Source organism: Bubalus bubalis, chromosome 5 (genome assembly GCF_019923935.1).
Source record: "Bubalus bubalis isolate 160015118507 breed Murrah chromosome 5, NDDB_SH_1, whole genome shotgun sequence".
NCBI lineage: Eukaryota > Metazoa > Chordata > Mammalia > Artiodactyla > Bovidae > Bubalus > Bubalus bubalis.
Genome location: NC_059161.1, coordinates 127585490 through 127599873, shown reverse-complemented (window position 1 = coordinate 127599873; position 14384 = coordinate 127585490). Strand labels below are relative to the sequence as shown.

General features: G+C 46.0%; 1 protein-coding gene across 1 annotated transcript in view; it reads left to right on the top strand.

The window, feature by feature from the left end:
- TESMIN (testis expressed metallothionein like protein) overlaps window positions 1–11632 on the top strand; it is a 40785-nt gene extending 29153 nt beyond the window's left edge. Inside the window, exons 7-10 of the mRNA XM_006063956.3 lie at window positions 4213–4315; window positions 6827–6964; window positions 8712–8887; window positions 10629–11632. Coding sequence (XP_006064018.1) covers window positions 4213–4315; window positions 6827–6964; window positions 8712–8887; window positions 10629–10821 — 610 coding nt within the window. The 3' untranslated portion in view covers window positions 10822–11632. The remainder of the gene's footprint in view (window positions 1–4212; window positions 4316–6826; window positions 6965–8711; window positions 8888–10628) is intronic.
- The last annotated feature ends 2752 nt before the right edge of the window (window positions 11633–14384 follow it).

Below are 14384 nucleotides of genomic sequence, written 5' to 3'. Positions count from 1 at the left end.
TAATTTTTTCTTTTTATTTATATTCTAAAAAACTACAACAAATGTTATTTTCTTGTATCAAGAATACAATTTAGCAAAGACATTTCTGAGCCAGAATCAGAAGACTTGGTAACCTCTTGGATATGAAAAAAGAGAGAAAGGCAGTCATCAGAAATGACTCGGGGTCATGTCACTGGGTGGGTGATGACACCACAAATGCAGAGAGACTACAGCAAGAGCAGGGTGAAGGCTGAAGGAGAAGGTCAGAACTCAAGGTGTGGACACCCTAAGTTGAAGGTGGAAATGTCTGATAGGCAGTAGGGAAATGGTTCTGGAGCCTAATCGTGTCACACGCTGCTGTGAGGTAAATGCAGTGCAGAGGTCCTTGCACTTTCTGGTTAAGGAGGCCGTTGACCACCTTTGAGAGTTAGAGGGAGGCAGGAAGATGGTCCGAGAGCAGTAGATTAAAGAATGAATGGGGATGAGGAAGGATGAGCAGCAAGTGAGGAAACCCTTTCCTGATGTTTGGGAAAGAAGAAAATGAGACTTTGGTGACACAGATTTACAAATCTTCTACATAAAGTTTTTTAAAAAGAAAGTGAAAGTCGCTCAGTCGTGTCCAACTCTTTGCAGGCCTATTCTCCAGGCCAGTAGTGGGTAGCTGTTCCCTTCTCCAGGGGATCTTCCCAAGCCAGGGATTGAATCCAGGTCTCCTGCATTGCAGGTGGTTCTTTACCAGCTGAGCCACCAGGGAAGGCCAAGAATACTGGAGTGGATAGCCTATCCCTTCTCCAGTGGATCTTCCTGTACCAGGAATCGAAGTGGGGTCTCCTGCATAGCAGGCAGATTCTTTACCAACTGAGCTACCAGGGAAGCCCAAAGTTTTAAGAAGTATTCAATAAATAAAATCACCCAGCAAAGTGTGAAGAGCGAGAAAAGAAGTGTGCCTAGCTTGGATCTCAGTGACTAAACATATCTTGACTAGGGATAAAATTCTAGATTGTCAGTTTTTCCTCTCCATGCTATAAAAATATTGTTCTACTGTTTTCCATTATTTCTAACACAAAGTCTTTGGTCAGTCTAGGTAATGTCTTTTCTCTCTGGTGTTTTTACAATTTTCCTTTTATCTTTGATTTTTCTTTTTATTTGCTTTTTTGAGGTTCATTAGTTTTCTGAAATCTGAGGACCCACAACTGGAAAGCACAGGTATCCTCACTCCAAGTATAACTCTCTTCTGCCTCTCTTTTCTGTCCTGTAATGCTTATCAGTCATGCGTGACCCCCTAACTAGGGACCATTTCTCTTCATCTCTCCCATGTTTCTAACTTCTTTGTCATTTTATGCTGAATCTGGATCTAACTCTTTATCTTTCAGTTTATCCTTTCTGACTTTTAATTATTGCTTTTATCCAGGTCATATGTACATAGTTTAAAGAGCTAAATAGGGAATTCCCTGACTGTCCAGTGGTTAGGACGCTGCATTTGCACTGCCGAGGGCCTGGGCTTGAGCCTTGGTCAGTCCACGGGGTCGCAAGAGTCACACAAGACTGAGCGGCTTCACTTTCACTTTTCACTTTCATGCATTGGAGAAGGAAGTGGCAACCCACTCCAGTGTTCTTGCCTGGAGAATCCCAGGGACAGGGGAGCCTGCCGGGCTGCCGTCTATGGGGTCACACAGAGTCGGACACAACTGAAGTAACTCCGCAGCAGCAGCAGGGAACTAAGTCCTGAAAGCTATGTGGCTCAGTCAAAAAAAAAAAAAGTCTAATAATTATACAAGGTTTATGACAAAAAAATGTAGTTCCTGATAATTGTTCCTTATTTTCTGATCTCCAGACGCTTTTGGCCCTTAACCAAATCTTTTAGTATTTGCCTCCATAAGTCTAAATAACATGCCTGTATTGCTGCTTCTCAGTTTCAGCATGATCTCTTGTTTTTGTGCCATGAAAGATGTGGATTTAGCTCTTTCCTCTTCCTACTCACACCTAACCCCCTCCCAACATGCACGTGGCCTGTTCCCAGACATCAGATATACTTTGTTAGATCAGTAGTGTTTTTATGACTATGAAAACACATCTGAGGCTTGATTACTGTTCTTCCTCAACTTCTTTCTCTTCTCCCTCACGTTAATACTTAGTTTTTAAGTGTATCGAACACTAACTTAACCCTTAACTCTCCTCTGCTTGTGTAAGTGCTTTCTCAACACATGCAAACACGCTAGGTGCTCAGTGGCCTGGTCTGGAGGAAGCCCTTCCTGCCGCCGTCAAGGTCCTGCTCCTGAGGGGCTGGTTCTCAGCCCTAGGTACAGTTCTCCTTACCCTCCTTCCAGCATCGGTCCCAGGGTTTCCTTTGCTTCTTCCTCATATCTGACCCCCTGGCTCCTGGATAGCATTATCTTCCTCATTCTTGATTCACTGCATTGTTTTCAGGCAGCATGTCGTCCAGCAGCTTCCCAAGCGAGAGTGATGGAGAGAATGCTTTCAGACTGTGCGTGTCTGAGAGTGTCATGTCTGTCCTCACACTAAGATGATCACTTTGGATGGATGGTAGGATTTTCAACTAATTCAGTTTTCCTTTAGGATTTGAAAGGCTTTGCTGCATTTTCTTCTAGTTTCTGGTGTTGTTATGAAATTTTTTCTCACCCTTTGTATGAAACCTGTATTATTCTTTCTAGAACCTTATGGGATCCTCTTTCTGGTCCCTGTGCTCTGAAATCTCCATGAAGTAGATTTGTGGGAAGGTTACCTTTCAAAGACTCACACTTTATAAGGGGTTTTTTGATCCAGCTGCTACCTTCTGTAGCTCAGACACTGTCTCCTATAGCAGTGGCCAATTTGAACCCAAGCTTCGGGCCACTGGGGACCGGCAGAGGGCCCAGGGCAACACTTGGCAGCTATACAACTCACCCCTCTGGGCTCATAGTTTCTTTTCACATGCAACAATCTCCTTTACTCTCCTCTTTGTTTGGCATGAATTTTGACACATTATTTAAAATATTAAAATAATAAATGTTAAAATAATTGTACTTAGGAATTCTATAACAGGAAGGTTTCTGCAAGCATCTAGTCCACCATATAGCCAGACGCAGAGGCCCTCCTGCCTTCATGCAGCACTCTGTCGGAGGAAACACACCAGGGCTTCAGGCCTTCCCTCAGCAACTCTGGGAGACCAGGCAGTCAAGTGGCAGAATTCCCATGTCCTGGCTCTTGATGCTGAAATAAATAACTTGGATCAGGTAACATGGGAAACTAGTAGCAGAGCTGATATTAAACCTGCATATGAAGCTCTTTTCCATGAACTGTGCTCAGGAAGAGAACACTATGGGTCCTCTCTAGTCACAAGCTGAAGCCGTGGGGTGGCTAATGAGCCTTCCAAAGCCTCTCAGGGGTGCAGATTACAGGTAGGTTGTTCAGAGTCTGTCCAGACGCTGAATTCTTACATGAGTTGAAGAAAGTGTCCTGTCCCTCTTCATACTGAAAAACCTCAGGCCTATAAATGCCTTGGTCATGTGGCATGAGAGGAAGCTCCTGCAGGAGCGTGTGAAGCAGTTTCATGGTCATCAACACTGAGAGTTCTTCAGGGATGACACAGCAGAGAAGGTGCTGGCCACCTGAGCCACAGGACCTCAGGGTGGGAGGTGGATGCTCAGACAGGTCTACTCAGCCTGCTATTCTGTGGATTCTGAGCACGTGGAGGACCTGTGTTGTCACGTGTGACAGCACTCACCTGTGTTTCTGCCCCAGGCGTGTCTCCCTCCTCCACATGCTGACATGGAGTGAAAGTGCGACAAAGCCTGGGTCCACCTCCAGGTCCCTTAGGTTTTTCTCTTAGGCAAGGTCTGGCTGAGTAGTGAACTGGCATTCAGTGGTGTTGGCTGGGTTGGGATGGTTGATGGGAGAATGGCTCTGTGTTCACCAGCTTACAGCTCTCCTGGAACAAGGGCGGTGGGCATCAGGGGAAGGAGGTAATGGATGCCAGTGGACATTGACTGGAATATTGTTTATTCTGCTAACTGCCATGTTATGAAACCCATGATTTTCACTAGTCTCTCTCTTCTGTATTGGTCACTGGAGAACATCATCCCAGTGGATCTATTTTCACAGAAAGAGGAGAATCAGGTAAATAAAGGTTGCGTCTGACCCAGCGTGCCAGCCAGCCTTCCCCCATAGGTTATGCACGCTTGTCTTGGTCTCCTCGCTGGGTGCCTTTGTCACGCTGTGCTGTTCTATCCACAGGTACTGTGATTGCTTCGCTAACGGGGACTTTTGCAACAACTGCAATTGTAATAATTGTTGCAACAATTTACGTCATGAAATCGAAAGGTTTAAGGCCATTAAGGTAAAAATTTCCTTTAAATACACTCATGTTGACACATATATGTGGAATCTAGAAAAATGGTATAGATGAACTTATTTGCAGGGCCAGAATAGAGATACAGATGTAGGGAATGGACGTGTGGACACGGGGAGTGTGGGAAGGGGAGGGTGGGAAACTGAGAGATTAGGATGGACATATACACACTGCCATGCGTAAAGCACGTAGCTAGAGGGAACGTGCTCTATAGCACAAGGAGCTCAGCTTTGTGTTCTGTGATGACCTGGAAGGGTGGGATGGGGAGTGGGAGTGGGAGGCGGGCCCGGGAGGGAGGGGGTGTGTGTGCCTATAGCTGATTCACTTCGTTGCAGCAGAAACTAACACAACATTGTAAAGCAATTAGACTCCAATTAAAAAAATGCATTTAAAAGTTCCAGGAATATTCACAAAACAATCTCTACAGGTTTCTAATTTCAATATTGGGGAAACCCAAAAGCGTTGACGAGTATACATTAAACAGGACTATTCATGAAGGAGGGGCACTGGCCATGACCAGAAGCTGCTGTGAGAGTGGCAGCCAGAGAAAGACCTTTATTCTCCAACCGGTATCAGGAGGCTTAGAGGGGCAGCAGTGTCCCAGAAGTTTCCGGTTGAAGGACATGCAGATATCCATTTTGTCTTGATTTGGGGTTTAGAAATTTAGATTGTGTTCTGGAGCAGATAAGCCTAAGTTCAAAGAGTACAGTTTGAAAAGGAATAGATGGTTCACTGTGTGAAGAAACCTTGATGAAAGCTCTCAGCCATTGTTAGTTTGGGCTGATTTTTATTCTTCTTGGCTTTGGGCGAAAGGGAGAATCTAGAGGTGAACAGCACCTTGGAGAGCCCCTCAGGCCACCTGCTAAAGACTAAATGCAGGAGAGAGGTTAACCGCCACCCCTCCACACCTCCGGTGACAAAAGACCACCGGGGAAGGGAGCACAGCCCACCTGCCCAGGCCATGTCTTGGCGCCCTCTCACTTAGCAGAGGAAACTTGGACTTGAGGCTCTCATACTGTGCCATGGTTAGTCTGGTTTTTCTAAAATAATTTAATTTGCCTCGATTTATAGATAAATCAATTGAAAATCAGTTTTGATACCGGCAGATCCACAGGACAGAAAAAAATAGTGATTCATCTGAAGTTCAACACAGTTGTATTTTCTTTAGGGATAAAGAACACTATCTGCAATTAAAAGTATAAAAAGTTTTATTTAAAAATCATGGAAAGCTGGTAGCAGTGTAAATTGGTGCAAGCACTTTGGAAAATTGTTTGGCAGTAGTTACTAAAGTTAAACCTCTGTTTGTGCTGTGACCTGGCAGTTTCATTCCTGAAAATACAAGCCCTAGAAATGAGTGTACATGTCCACCAGGGGCTTGTACAAATATGTTCACAGCAGCTGTGTTCATAATAGCCCCAAACTGGAAACAAGCTGGGTGCCTCTCTGTGCTGGACTGGATAGGTCTGAAGTATATGATGGGTTTCACATGTCAGTGGAAAAGGAAGACTTCCATCTCTGTGCCACAGCCCAGACAGCCTCACAGACACTGCACTGGTGAAAGAAGTCAGATGAACAAAGAGTACATGCTGAATGGTTCCACTTAGCTGAAGTTCCAGAACAGCAAAATTAAAGCAGCCCAAGTCAGAAGATGGGTTCCCACTGGGAGTGTGTTGATGGGCAGAAGACATGAGGGACCTCGGGTGGGAAGCTGGACTGTCCTCTGACCTGGCCTGGGTGGGGGCCACATGGGGGTCACACGAGGGTCACAAATGCCCCGATTCATCATATTCCACCATCCCTTCTGCTTCACTAAAAAGTAGAACACACACCAAAGGGTCCTCACTGCAAAGGCCCTTCTGCAGAGCCAGGCTCTGGTGTCAAGATGGATCCCCCCATTCATGGTGAGGGGAGAAGGAGCATGGGGCCGCCGCTGTGATGTCCATATTGCCCCAACCCAGCTTAATAAAGAGCACAGTGCCATCTTGTTAGAGAGGTGATTGAGACCTGGGGCTGGCCGTGAACTCAGAGACCGGATGCCATCCCTGGGCCACAATCTTCTGACCCCTCGGCGCCTCAGTTTCTTCACCCATCGGGCACCAAGAGGAGGGGTGGTGTTTGCTCCACAAGGTTGTGTGAGGCTTCAGTGAGAGAATGCACGCGTCTCACAGAAAGATGCCTGGAACACGGTGCACGTTTATAAATGTGAGCTGGTAGCAGAGTGCCGTGATCCCAACTATTAACATCTCAGGAAACAGTGTACCCAGGCGCCGGGAAGGAGCTGTGTTTACATGGACACAGTGATTTTCTTTGCATCTTTACCATCCACTATTCCACCTTTAAGTATTCAAGTGAATGGAGCAGGACCGGGGTAGAGGCCTGCTGCTCGTCGTGGCCGCTCCTGAAGTTACAGCTAGACCCAGTTATGGCAAGCCAGATACCTGGCACTAAGCACTGTTTTAAGTAATATATCTTGATGGAGTTTTGCATTTTCTGTCTTAGGCATGTCTTGATAGAAATCCAGAAGCTTTCCAACCAAAAATTGGGAAAGGAAAACTGGGTGATGTGAAGCCTCGACATAACAAAGGCTGTAATTGCAAGAGGTCGGGCTGCCTTAAGAACTACTGTGAGTGCTATGAGGTCAGTCACCAATTGCCAAGCATTATTTTTAAAAGCCAGGTAAATGGTCTAAGTAACTTTGTGGTTAAAAATTTAATTAAGAATTTAATTTTCTTCCTTCCAGGGCTTCTAAAGAGCACTCATCAATCTACCTTAATGTCTCAAATATAAATTTCACTTTATGAAGCAAGGGCTCCTTTGGGATCATGTCGTCCCCGCTGAGCTCGCCCCGAGTGTCCCGGGAGGGTGCCCAGCGCCACAGCCCTGCCCACTCTACGGCTGCTGATCTCATGCTGGAGCCACCCTCGGGGCCGGCGGTCTGTTGGCTCCCTGAGGTGGCTTCTGCCCAGCTGAGCAGAGCAGAGATGCTCTGGGAGGGCAGTGAGGGCAGCCTTGTCCCCAGACGAGCCTTCCCCTGGGTGCTTTGAGGGGGCAGCTTCCGAGTGGACAGAGACCAGAATGCACAGCTGCCCTTGCTGCTGGGGAGACGCTGACCAGTTCTCAGACAGAGCTTTGTTTCCTTCCTCAAAAGATTTAAAGGCAGTAGAGGGACTGGTTTTCTCCTTTAGGTTCATCCCTCACTCACCTCCCTTTTCTGTCTCTCTCTGTCTTTCTTTGTGTTGAAGGGAAAGGAAGAAAGAGGGAGGAAGGGAACCCTCAGGCCTTGTCAGTGAAGCAGCCGACAAGCCCCTCCTGCAAAGACTCTGATTTGCTTGAGGTCTCTTGGGGATGTTCCCGTGAACTTTATTTTTAGAAGATTGTCATAGAAGGTCAGGCTTCAGTAAAGTCTTCCTGATTCTGGAGATCCGGCAGACCTAGCAATCCACTAGCTCACATTTTGAAAATAGAGTAAAAAACGCTGCAGAGCTGAAGGTACAGGAAGGCAGTGGCCTCGCCCAGTGGAGCTGCTCTCAAACCTCCTCAGTGCCTCCGCTCTGCTCCGCGCCCCTGCTGCTGCCCCAGGGCCCTGGCACCCCGGGGCTGTGTGCCAGCCGCTTTCCCCAGCTGGGCAGAGGGCCTGCAGCGCCTGGTATTGCAGCAGACTAGAAATTCTGGACAACCTCCTGCTCGGAACTCCCAGAGGTGCAAACGAAGCACACCCCTTTAGACGCAGGTCTGAGTTTCCCTGAGGGAAACCCCCAGGGGCTGAAACCGTGAGGAGGCCAGAAACGAGCTAGTCTTCCCGCTGCCCCCAGGTCTGGGCTGGCACAAGGGGTTGGCCCCCGGCCCTGAGTGTCACACGACCATGTGACAAGAAACAATGTCCCCCCCACAAGGAAGAAAGAAGGCCCTCCCCTAGAACGCCCACCACAGGCCTGGCCTTGGGTGGGTTTCATGTTTTCCCCATACTCTCAGTGCTGAAGGAGAAGGGTGTCTGGGCGGCTGGAGTTCTAGAATCGGCCAGGGCAGGCTTCCTTCAGAACAAGGGTCAGGTAGAGTCTTCACTGTGTGCCCCCTGGGCGAGGGAGAGACCCAGCTCTGCTCAGGGCTCACACCCACACCCACCCACCCACCTGCCTTCAGGAGCCCCCTCCCTCCCTCACCCCTGGTGGTGGTGACATGGATGGAAATGTGCCTTTCTCTTTACACCACCGTCACTCATCCATCTTCACTTCTCCCCTCCCCCTTTTTTTCTGGTATGAATATTGCGATTACTACATGTGTGCACACAAAAATATAAAACATTATTTAAGGTCCAAATAGTTTTTGTCAGCTTTTGATGAATTGTAGGGCAACCTAATTTTATTAAAGCATTTTATGTTACCAGGCCAAAATTATGTGTTCTTCTATTTGCAAATGCATTGGTTGCAAAAATTATGAAGAAAGCCCAGAACGAAAAACACTAATGAACATGCCAAACTACATGGAAATTGGAGGTTTTGAAGGCGGCCATCATTTGTCACCCACGAAATTTTCAGGACTGCCAAAATTCAGAAAAGATAGGTAGGTGCTCTGAACTCAGCCTCCTGATAAGGGAATTCAAGGTTAACTTGAGAGGGGAGTTGGGACTTCCTGGTGAAACAGGGTTTAGGATTAAGTGCTTCCACTGCAGGAGGCATGGGTTCAGTCCCTGATCGGGGAAACTAAGATCCTGTAAGCCTCACCTCACAGCCAAGAAAAAATTTAAGAGGAGAGTTAAAATGGTTTCCACACTGGAAAGAAAGCATTTTTGTCTGTGGGAGGGCAGGAGATGAGGGATAGGGAAGGGAACCTCCAGCTTCTCTGTCTTGACCAGCCCTCGATCCCACACTGTGTTACCCCAGAGGCGCACCCGCTGCCCAAACCCCTTGGTCCTCTTTATCCTCCTTGCTCAACCTTTCGGTCCTCACTGAGTTACCCATTTTGTACAAGAGCAGAGGGCCTCCAAGGCCCTCAGGTGGCAAAGGCCTGATCTCTAGACAGCACATGCCTGAACGCTCTTCACCGCAGGAGGTGACTGCGCGAAGCGTGTCAGTGTGTGCTGTACGCCTCACTAAAGGGCTTACGGAGCCCACTTTAGTGGCGTGTCGTCCCGTGTAATTATTTTGAGGCCATTTTTTAATATTTTGTAATAATTACAAAAAATATTTGTGATTATTATACTCCTAGGAAGTCTCAAATGTTGAGTAATAATTTTATTAGATATTGGACTAGATTCACCTGTTTAAAAAAATTTCCTTGAGTTTGATGGGATGGGTCATGTCATGATAAACTACCAGATGTCATTAATTAATTGATAACATGTAGAAAAGACAAATTCGTGCTTTGTTGGTCAGAGATATCAGAAACACTCATCACTGTGGCCTGTGAGCCTTTATTAATAAAATGCACTGAAGCATGGCTGCGTCTTCTGTGAAATTACACGTGGAAACATTATTGCCTGACATGGTGATGCTGAGTGTCTGATGGAATGTCACAGGGACTCCATACTCTGGAGTCCGGTCTCAAAATGTTAAGACTCTCGACCTGAGGCCAGCCCTGTTCATTCATCTGCAACAAAAGTCATTGTGTATTGCCTTGACAGATTTAAACCAATCCCAATGTCTATATTTTCATAATCTATAGTTTTGCTAAATTTTCTCAATTTGAGCATGACTTGGGCAACTATCTAGCTAAGTCACAGTTGCCCCTGGAGCCCAGTGAGGAAGTGACTGGTCCTGTATGACGTGGTTCAGCTGATTTCAGAACCACTTCAGGGATGCAGGCGGTGTTGAGAGGCAAGCTGACAGTGCGTCCCCAGGAGGCGACTCCTCAGAGCCACCGGGCCCCTGGGGAGGCGGGGCCGGCGCCCAGAGCCCGCTGTGCTGTGGCCACTTTCCTCAGGCAGACAGACTGTGCACGGAGCCCAGACCACGGCTTGTCTTGGCTAAGACTCCTGCTGCTTCAGCCCCTGCGCAGCCTGCAGGCTTGCTGCTGCAGCCCAGGTCTCCCGGCTCCTTTGTGGATCTAAGTTTGAGAAACTGCAGAATCTTCAGGGAAAAGGATGTCTAGGAGCTGACAGACTCATCTGTCCTCTGCATTCTTCTCCTAAAAGCAGTCCTATATATGGTCACAGGGCATATAGTTTCCAGTATTAAGAAAACAACATTAGATTTTACCAGTGGCATTCTTTAAAGTGCTATAACAAGCCTGTCCCCTGGACTGTGAAAGGTATTTAAAACAGTGGAGTGACTGAACGTGGCCTTCACCTGGTTTGCTCTGACAGGCGGCCGACCTCCTGCATCTCCTGGGAGGTGGTGGAAGCCACGTGCGCCTGCCTGCTGGCCCAAGGCGAAGAAGCAGAGAAGGAGCACTGCTCAGAGTGCCTGGCGGAGCAAATGATCCTAGAGGAGTTCGGGAGATGCTTGTCACAGATTCTCCATATTGAGTTTAAATCCAAAGGGCTGGAAATTGAGTAGAGTACAGCATGAAATACACATGCGTGTAGGTTTTGTCTCCGTATTCTGAAGGAAATCTGTAGTTTAGAAAGATTATTTTAAGGAGCATGAGGCTGGGTCTGTACCAATAGCTTCATCATTAAGAACAAATTTTCTCTCTGCATCAGGACACTGAGGGGCTACTCAGAGCCTCTAAGGGATTTGGTGACTGGAATCCTCCCCCACTTTTTGAGGAAGTGCATGACCCTACTGTTGTTGTCTGGGCCCAAGGAGACAGCGTGGGTTCCTGTAATCCTGGGAGAATGGTCTGCAGTAGCATTGAGTAATGGAGGGTGGAAGCAGGCCCTGGAGAGAAATACAAGTCCTTTCCTATTGACTTCACCCTCTCCAGGGAATTTTCCTCCTCTACAGGCTTCTCTGCATGAAAAGCCATAATGATTTTTCCCCTAAATTGTTTAGAAATAAATTCCCCAGATAGGCTGCTAAGGTACAACGTAAAATCTGTAGAGAACTACTAAATACCTTGGAGAATTTCTGAGTGTAAATATTTCCCTGGAGTCTCAGAAATTACTAGTCTCCTCTAGGGTCACCATAAAGTGCAGACAGTGGGGTTGGTTTGATCAGTAGCCTTTTGAGTTGTGGGGCTGAAATTATCTAGTTTCTTATATGTTTCTATTTAAATTGTGGAAAAGCTCTATTATCCAATTTACTTATCCATAATTACTGTTATAATATTACTATTGTTTGTAAAATATGGTTAAAATAACTAATTTGCAGAAGTTAGCAGGCAAGATAAGTTATTAAGTTGACTCTCTTTTGGTTCTATTGTAAAAGCAAAGAGGAATAAAAATTTCAAATGTCTTCCATTATTGCAATTAACTTAATAGCTGAGTGTGTATTTGTTATGTTTCTGTGTTCATTAAGAGTGTTGGCCCCTTGGAGAATGTTTAAAAAGCTCGCTTACAAACACACCACTTAAAGAAGCAGGGTCCTAGGATCTGGTCACTGGGCACATCAGTGAGCAAGGAGTCGAGGAACAAGTTGAGATCCGTAAAGCTGTGTTTGGAACAGCCTAGCTCTGATGGGGACCAAAGCGGGGATTTGTTGTTGTTCAGTCACTTAGTTGTGTCTGACTAGTTTGCGACCCCGTGGACTGCAGCACACCAGGCTTCCCTGTCCTTCACTATCTCCTTGAGTTTGCTCAAACTCATGTCTGCTGAGTCGATGATGCCCTCCAACCATCTCATCCTCTGTTACCCCTTCTCCTCCTGCCTTCAATATTTCCCAGCATCAGGGTCTTTTCTAATGAGTCAGCTCTTTGCATCAGGTAGCCAAAGTATTGGAGCTTCAGCTTCAACATCAGTACTTCCAATGAATATTCAGGATTAATTTCCTTCACAACTGACTGGTTTGATCTCCTTGCAGTCCAAGAGACTCTCAAGAGTCTTATCCAGCACCACTGTTCAAAAGCATCAATTCTTTGGCGCTCAGCCTTCTTTATGGTTCAACTCTCACATCCGTACATGACTACTGGAAAACTATAGCTTTAACTAATACAAACCTTTGTCGACAAAGTGATGTCTCTCTTTTTTTAATACACTGCCTAGGTTTGTCATAGCTTTCTTCCAAGGAGCAAGTGTCTTATAATTTCATGGCTGCAGTCACTGTCTACAGTGATTTTGGAGCCCAAGAAAATCAAGTCTGTCACTGTTTCCATTGTTTCCCCATCTATTTGCCATGAAGTGATGGGACTGGATGCCATGATCTTAGTTTTTTGAATGTTGAGTTTTAAGCCAGCTTTTTCAGTCTCCTCTTTCATCTTCATCAAGAGGCTCTTTACTTTAGTTCCTCTTTGCTTTCTGCCATTAGGGTGGTGTCATCTGCATATCTGAGGTTACTGATATTTCTCCCGGCAATCTTGATTCCAGTTTGAGCTTCATCTGGCCATGCATTTCGCATTACACTTATGTCTATGATCCACTTTGAGTTAATTTTTGTGAAGAATATATGGTCTGTGTCTAGATTCATCTTTCTGCATGTGGATGTCCAGTTGTTCTGGCACCATTTGCTGAAAGACTACCTTTTCTTTATTGTATTGTCTTTGCTCCTTTGCCACAGAACAGTTGACTATATATAGTTTTTCTTTTTTTTTTTTTTCTTTTGTGTTTGCTTGTTTGTCTTTTGGCCATAGCACACAGCTTGTGGGACCTTAGTTCCCCGACCAGGGATCAAACCCCAGGTCCTGGGAGTGAAAGCACCAAGTCCCAACCACTGGACCACGAGGGAATTCCCTATCAGTTGACTATATTCATGTGGGTAAGTTTCTGTCTCTCTATTCTATTCCATTGATCTGTTTGTTAATTTTCCCACAAATATCACACTGTCTTGATTGCTATAGCTTTATAAAGTGACAGTGAAGTTGCTCAGTCGTGTCCAACTCTTAGCGACCCCATGGACTGCAGCCTACCAGGCTCATCCGCCCATCGGATTTTCCAGGCAAGAGTACTGGAGTGGGTGCCATTGCCTTCTATAGCTTTATAGTAAGCCTTAAGGTCGGGTGCTGTCAGTCCTCAAACTTTGCTCTTCTCCTTCAATATTGTGTTGGCCACTCTAGGTCTTTTGCTCTTCACGTCACTTTAGAATCAGTTTTTTGACATCCACGAAATAACCTGCTGAGATTTTGATTGGGATTGTGTTGATTCTATAGATCAAGTTGAGAAGAACTGACATCTTGGAAATACTGAGTCTTTCTCTCCATGAACATGGAATATCTATTTAGTTCTTCTTTGATTTTTTAAAATGTTTATTTGACTGTTATATACTTGACTTTGCTGGGTCTTTCTTGCTGAGCAGGCTTTTCTCTAATTGTGGAGAGCGCAGCTACTCTTTGGTTATGGTGTGTGGGCTTCTCACTGGAGTGGCTTTCCTTGTTTCAGAGCATGGACTCACTTCAGAGCGAGGGCACTCGCGCCTCGGTAGCTGCTGCTCCGGGCTCTAGAGCACAGGCTCGATCGCTGTGCCGCAGGCGCTCAGCTGCTCCACTTCTGCTTTATTGACTACGCTAAAGCCTTTGACCATGTGGAACACAACAAACTGGAAAATTCTTCAAGAGATGGGGATACCAGACCACTTGACCTGCCTCCTGAGAAATCTGTATGCAGTTCAGGAAGCAACAGTTAGAACTGGACATGGAACAATAAGGCTATATATTATCACCCTGCTTATTTAACTTATATACAGAGTACATCATGAGAGACACTGGGATGGAAGAAGCACAAGCTGGAATCAAGATTGCCGGGAGAAATATCAATAACCTCAGATATGCAGATGACACCACCCTTATGGCAGAAAGCAAAGAACTAAAGAGTCTCCTGATGAAAGTGAAAGAGGAGAGTGAAAAAGTTGGCTTAAAACTCATCATTCAGAAAACGAAAATCATGGTCCCATCACTTCATGGCAAATAGATGGGGAAACAATGGAAACAGTGACAGACTTTATTTTGGGGGGTGCTCCAAAACCACTGCAGATGGTGACTGCAGCCTTGAAATTAAAAGACTCTTGCCCCTTGGAAGAAAAGTTATGAC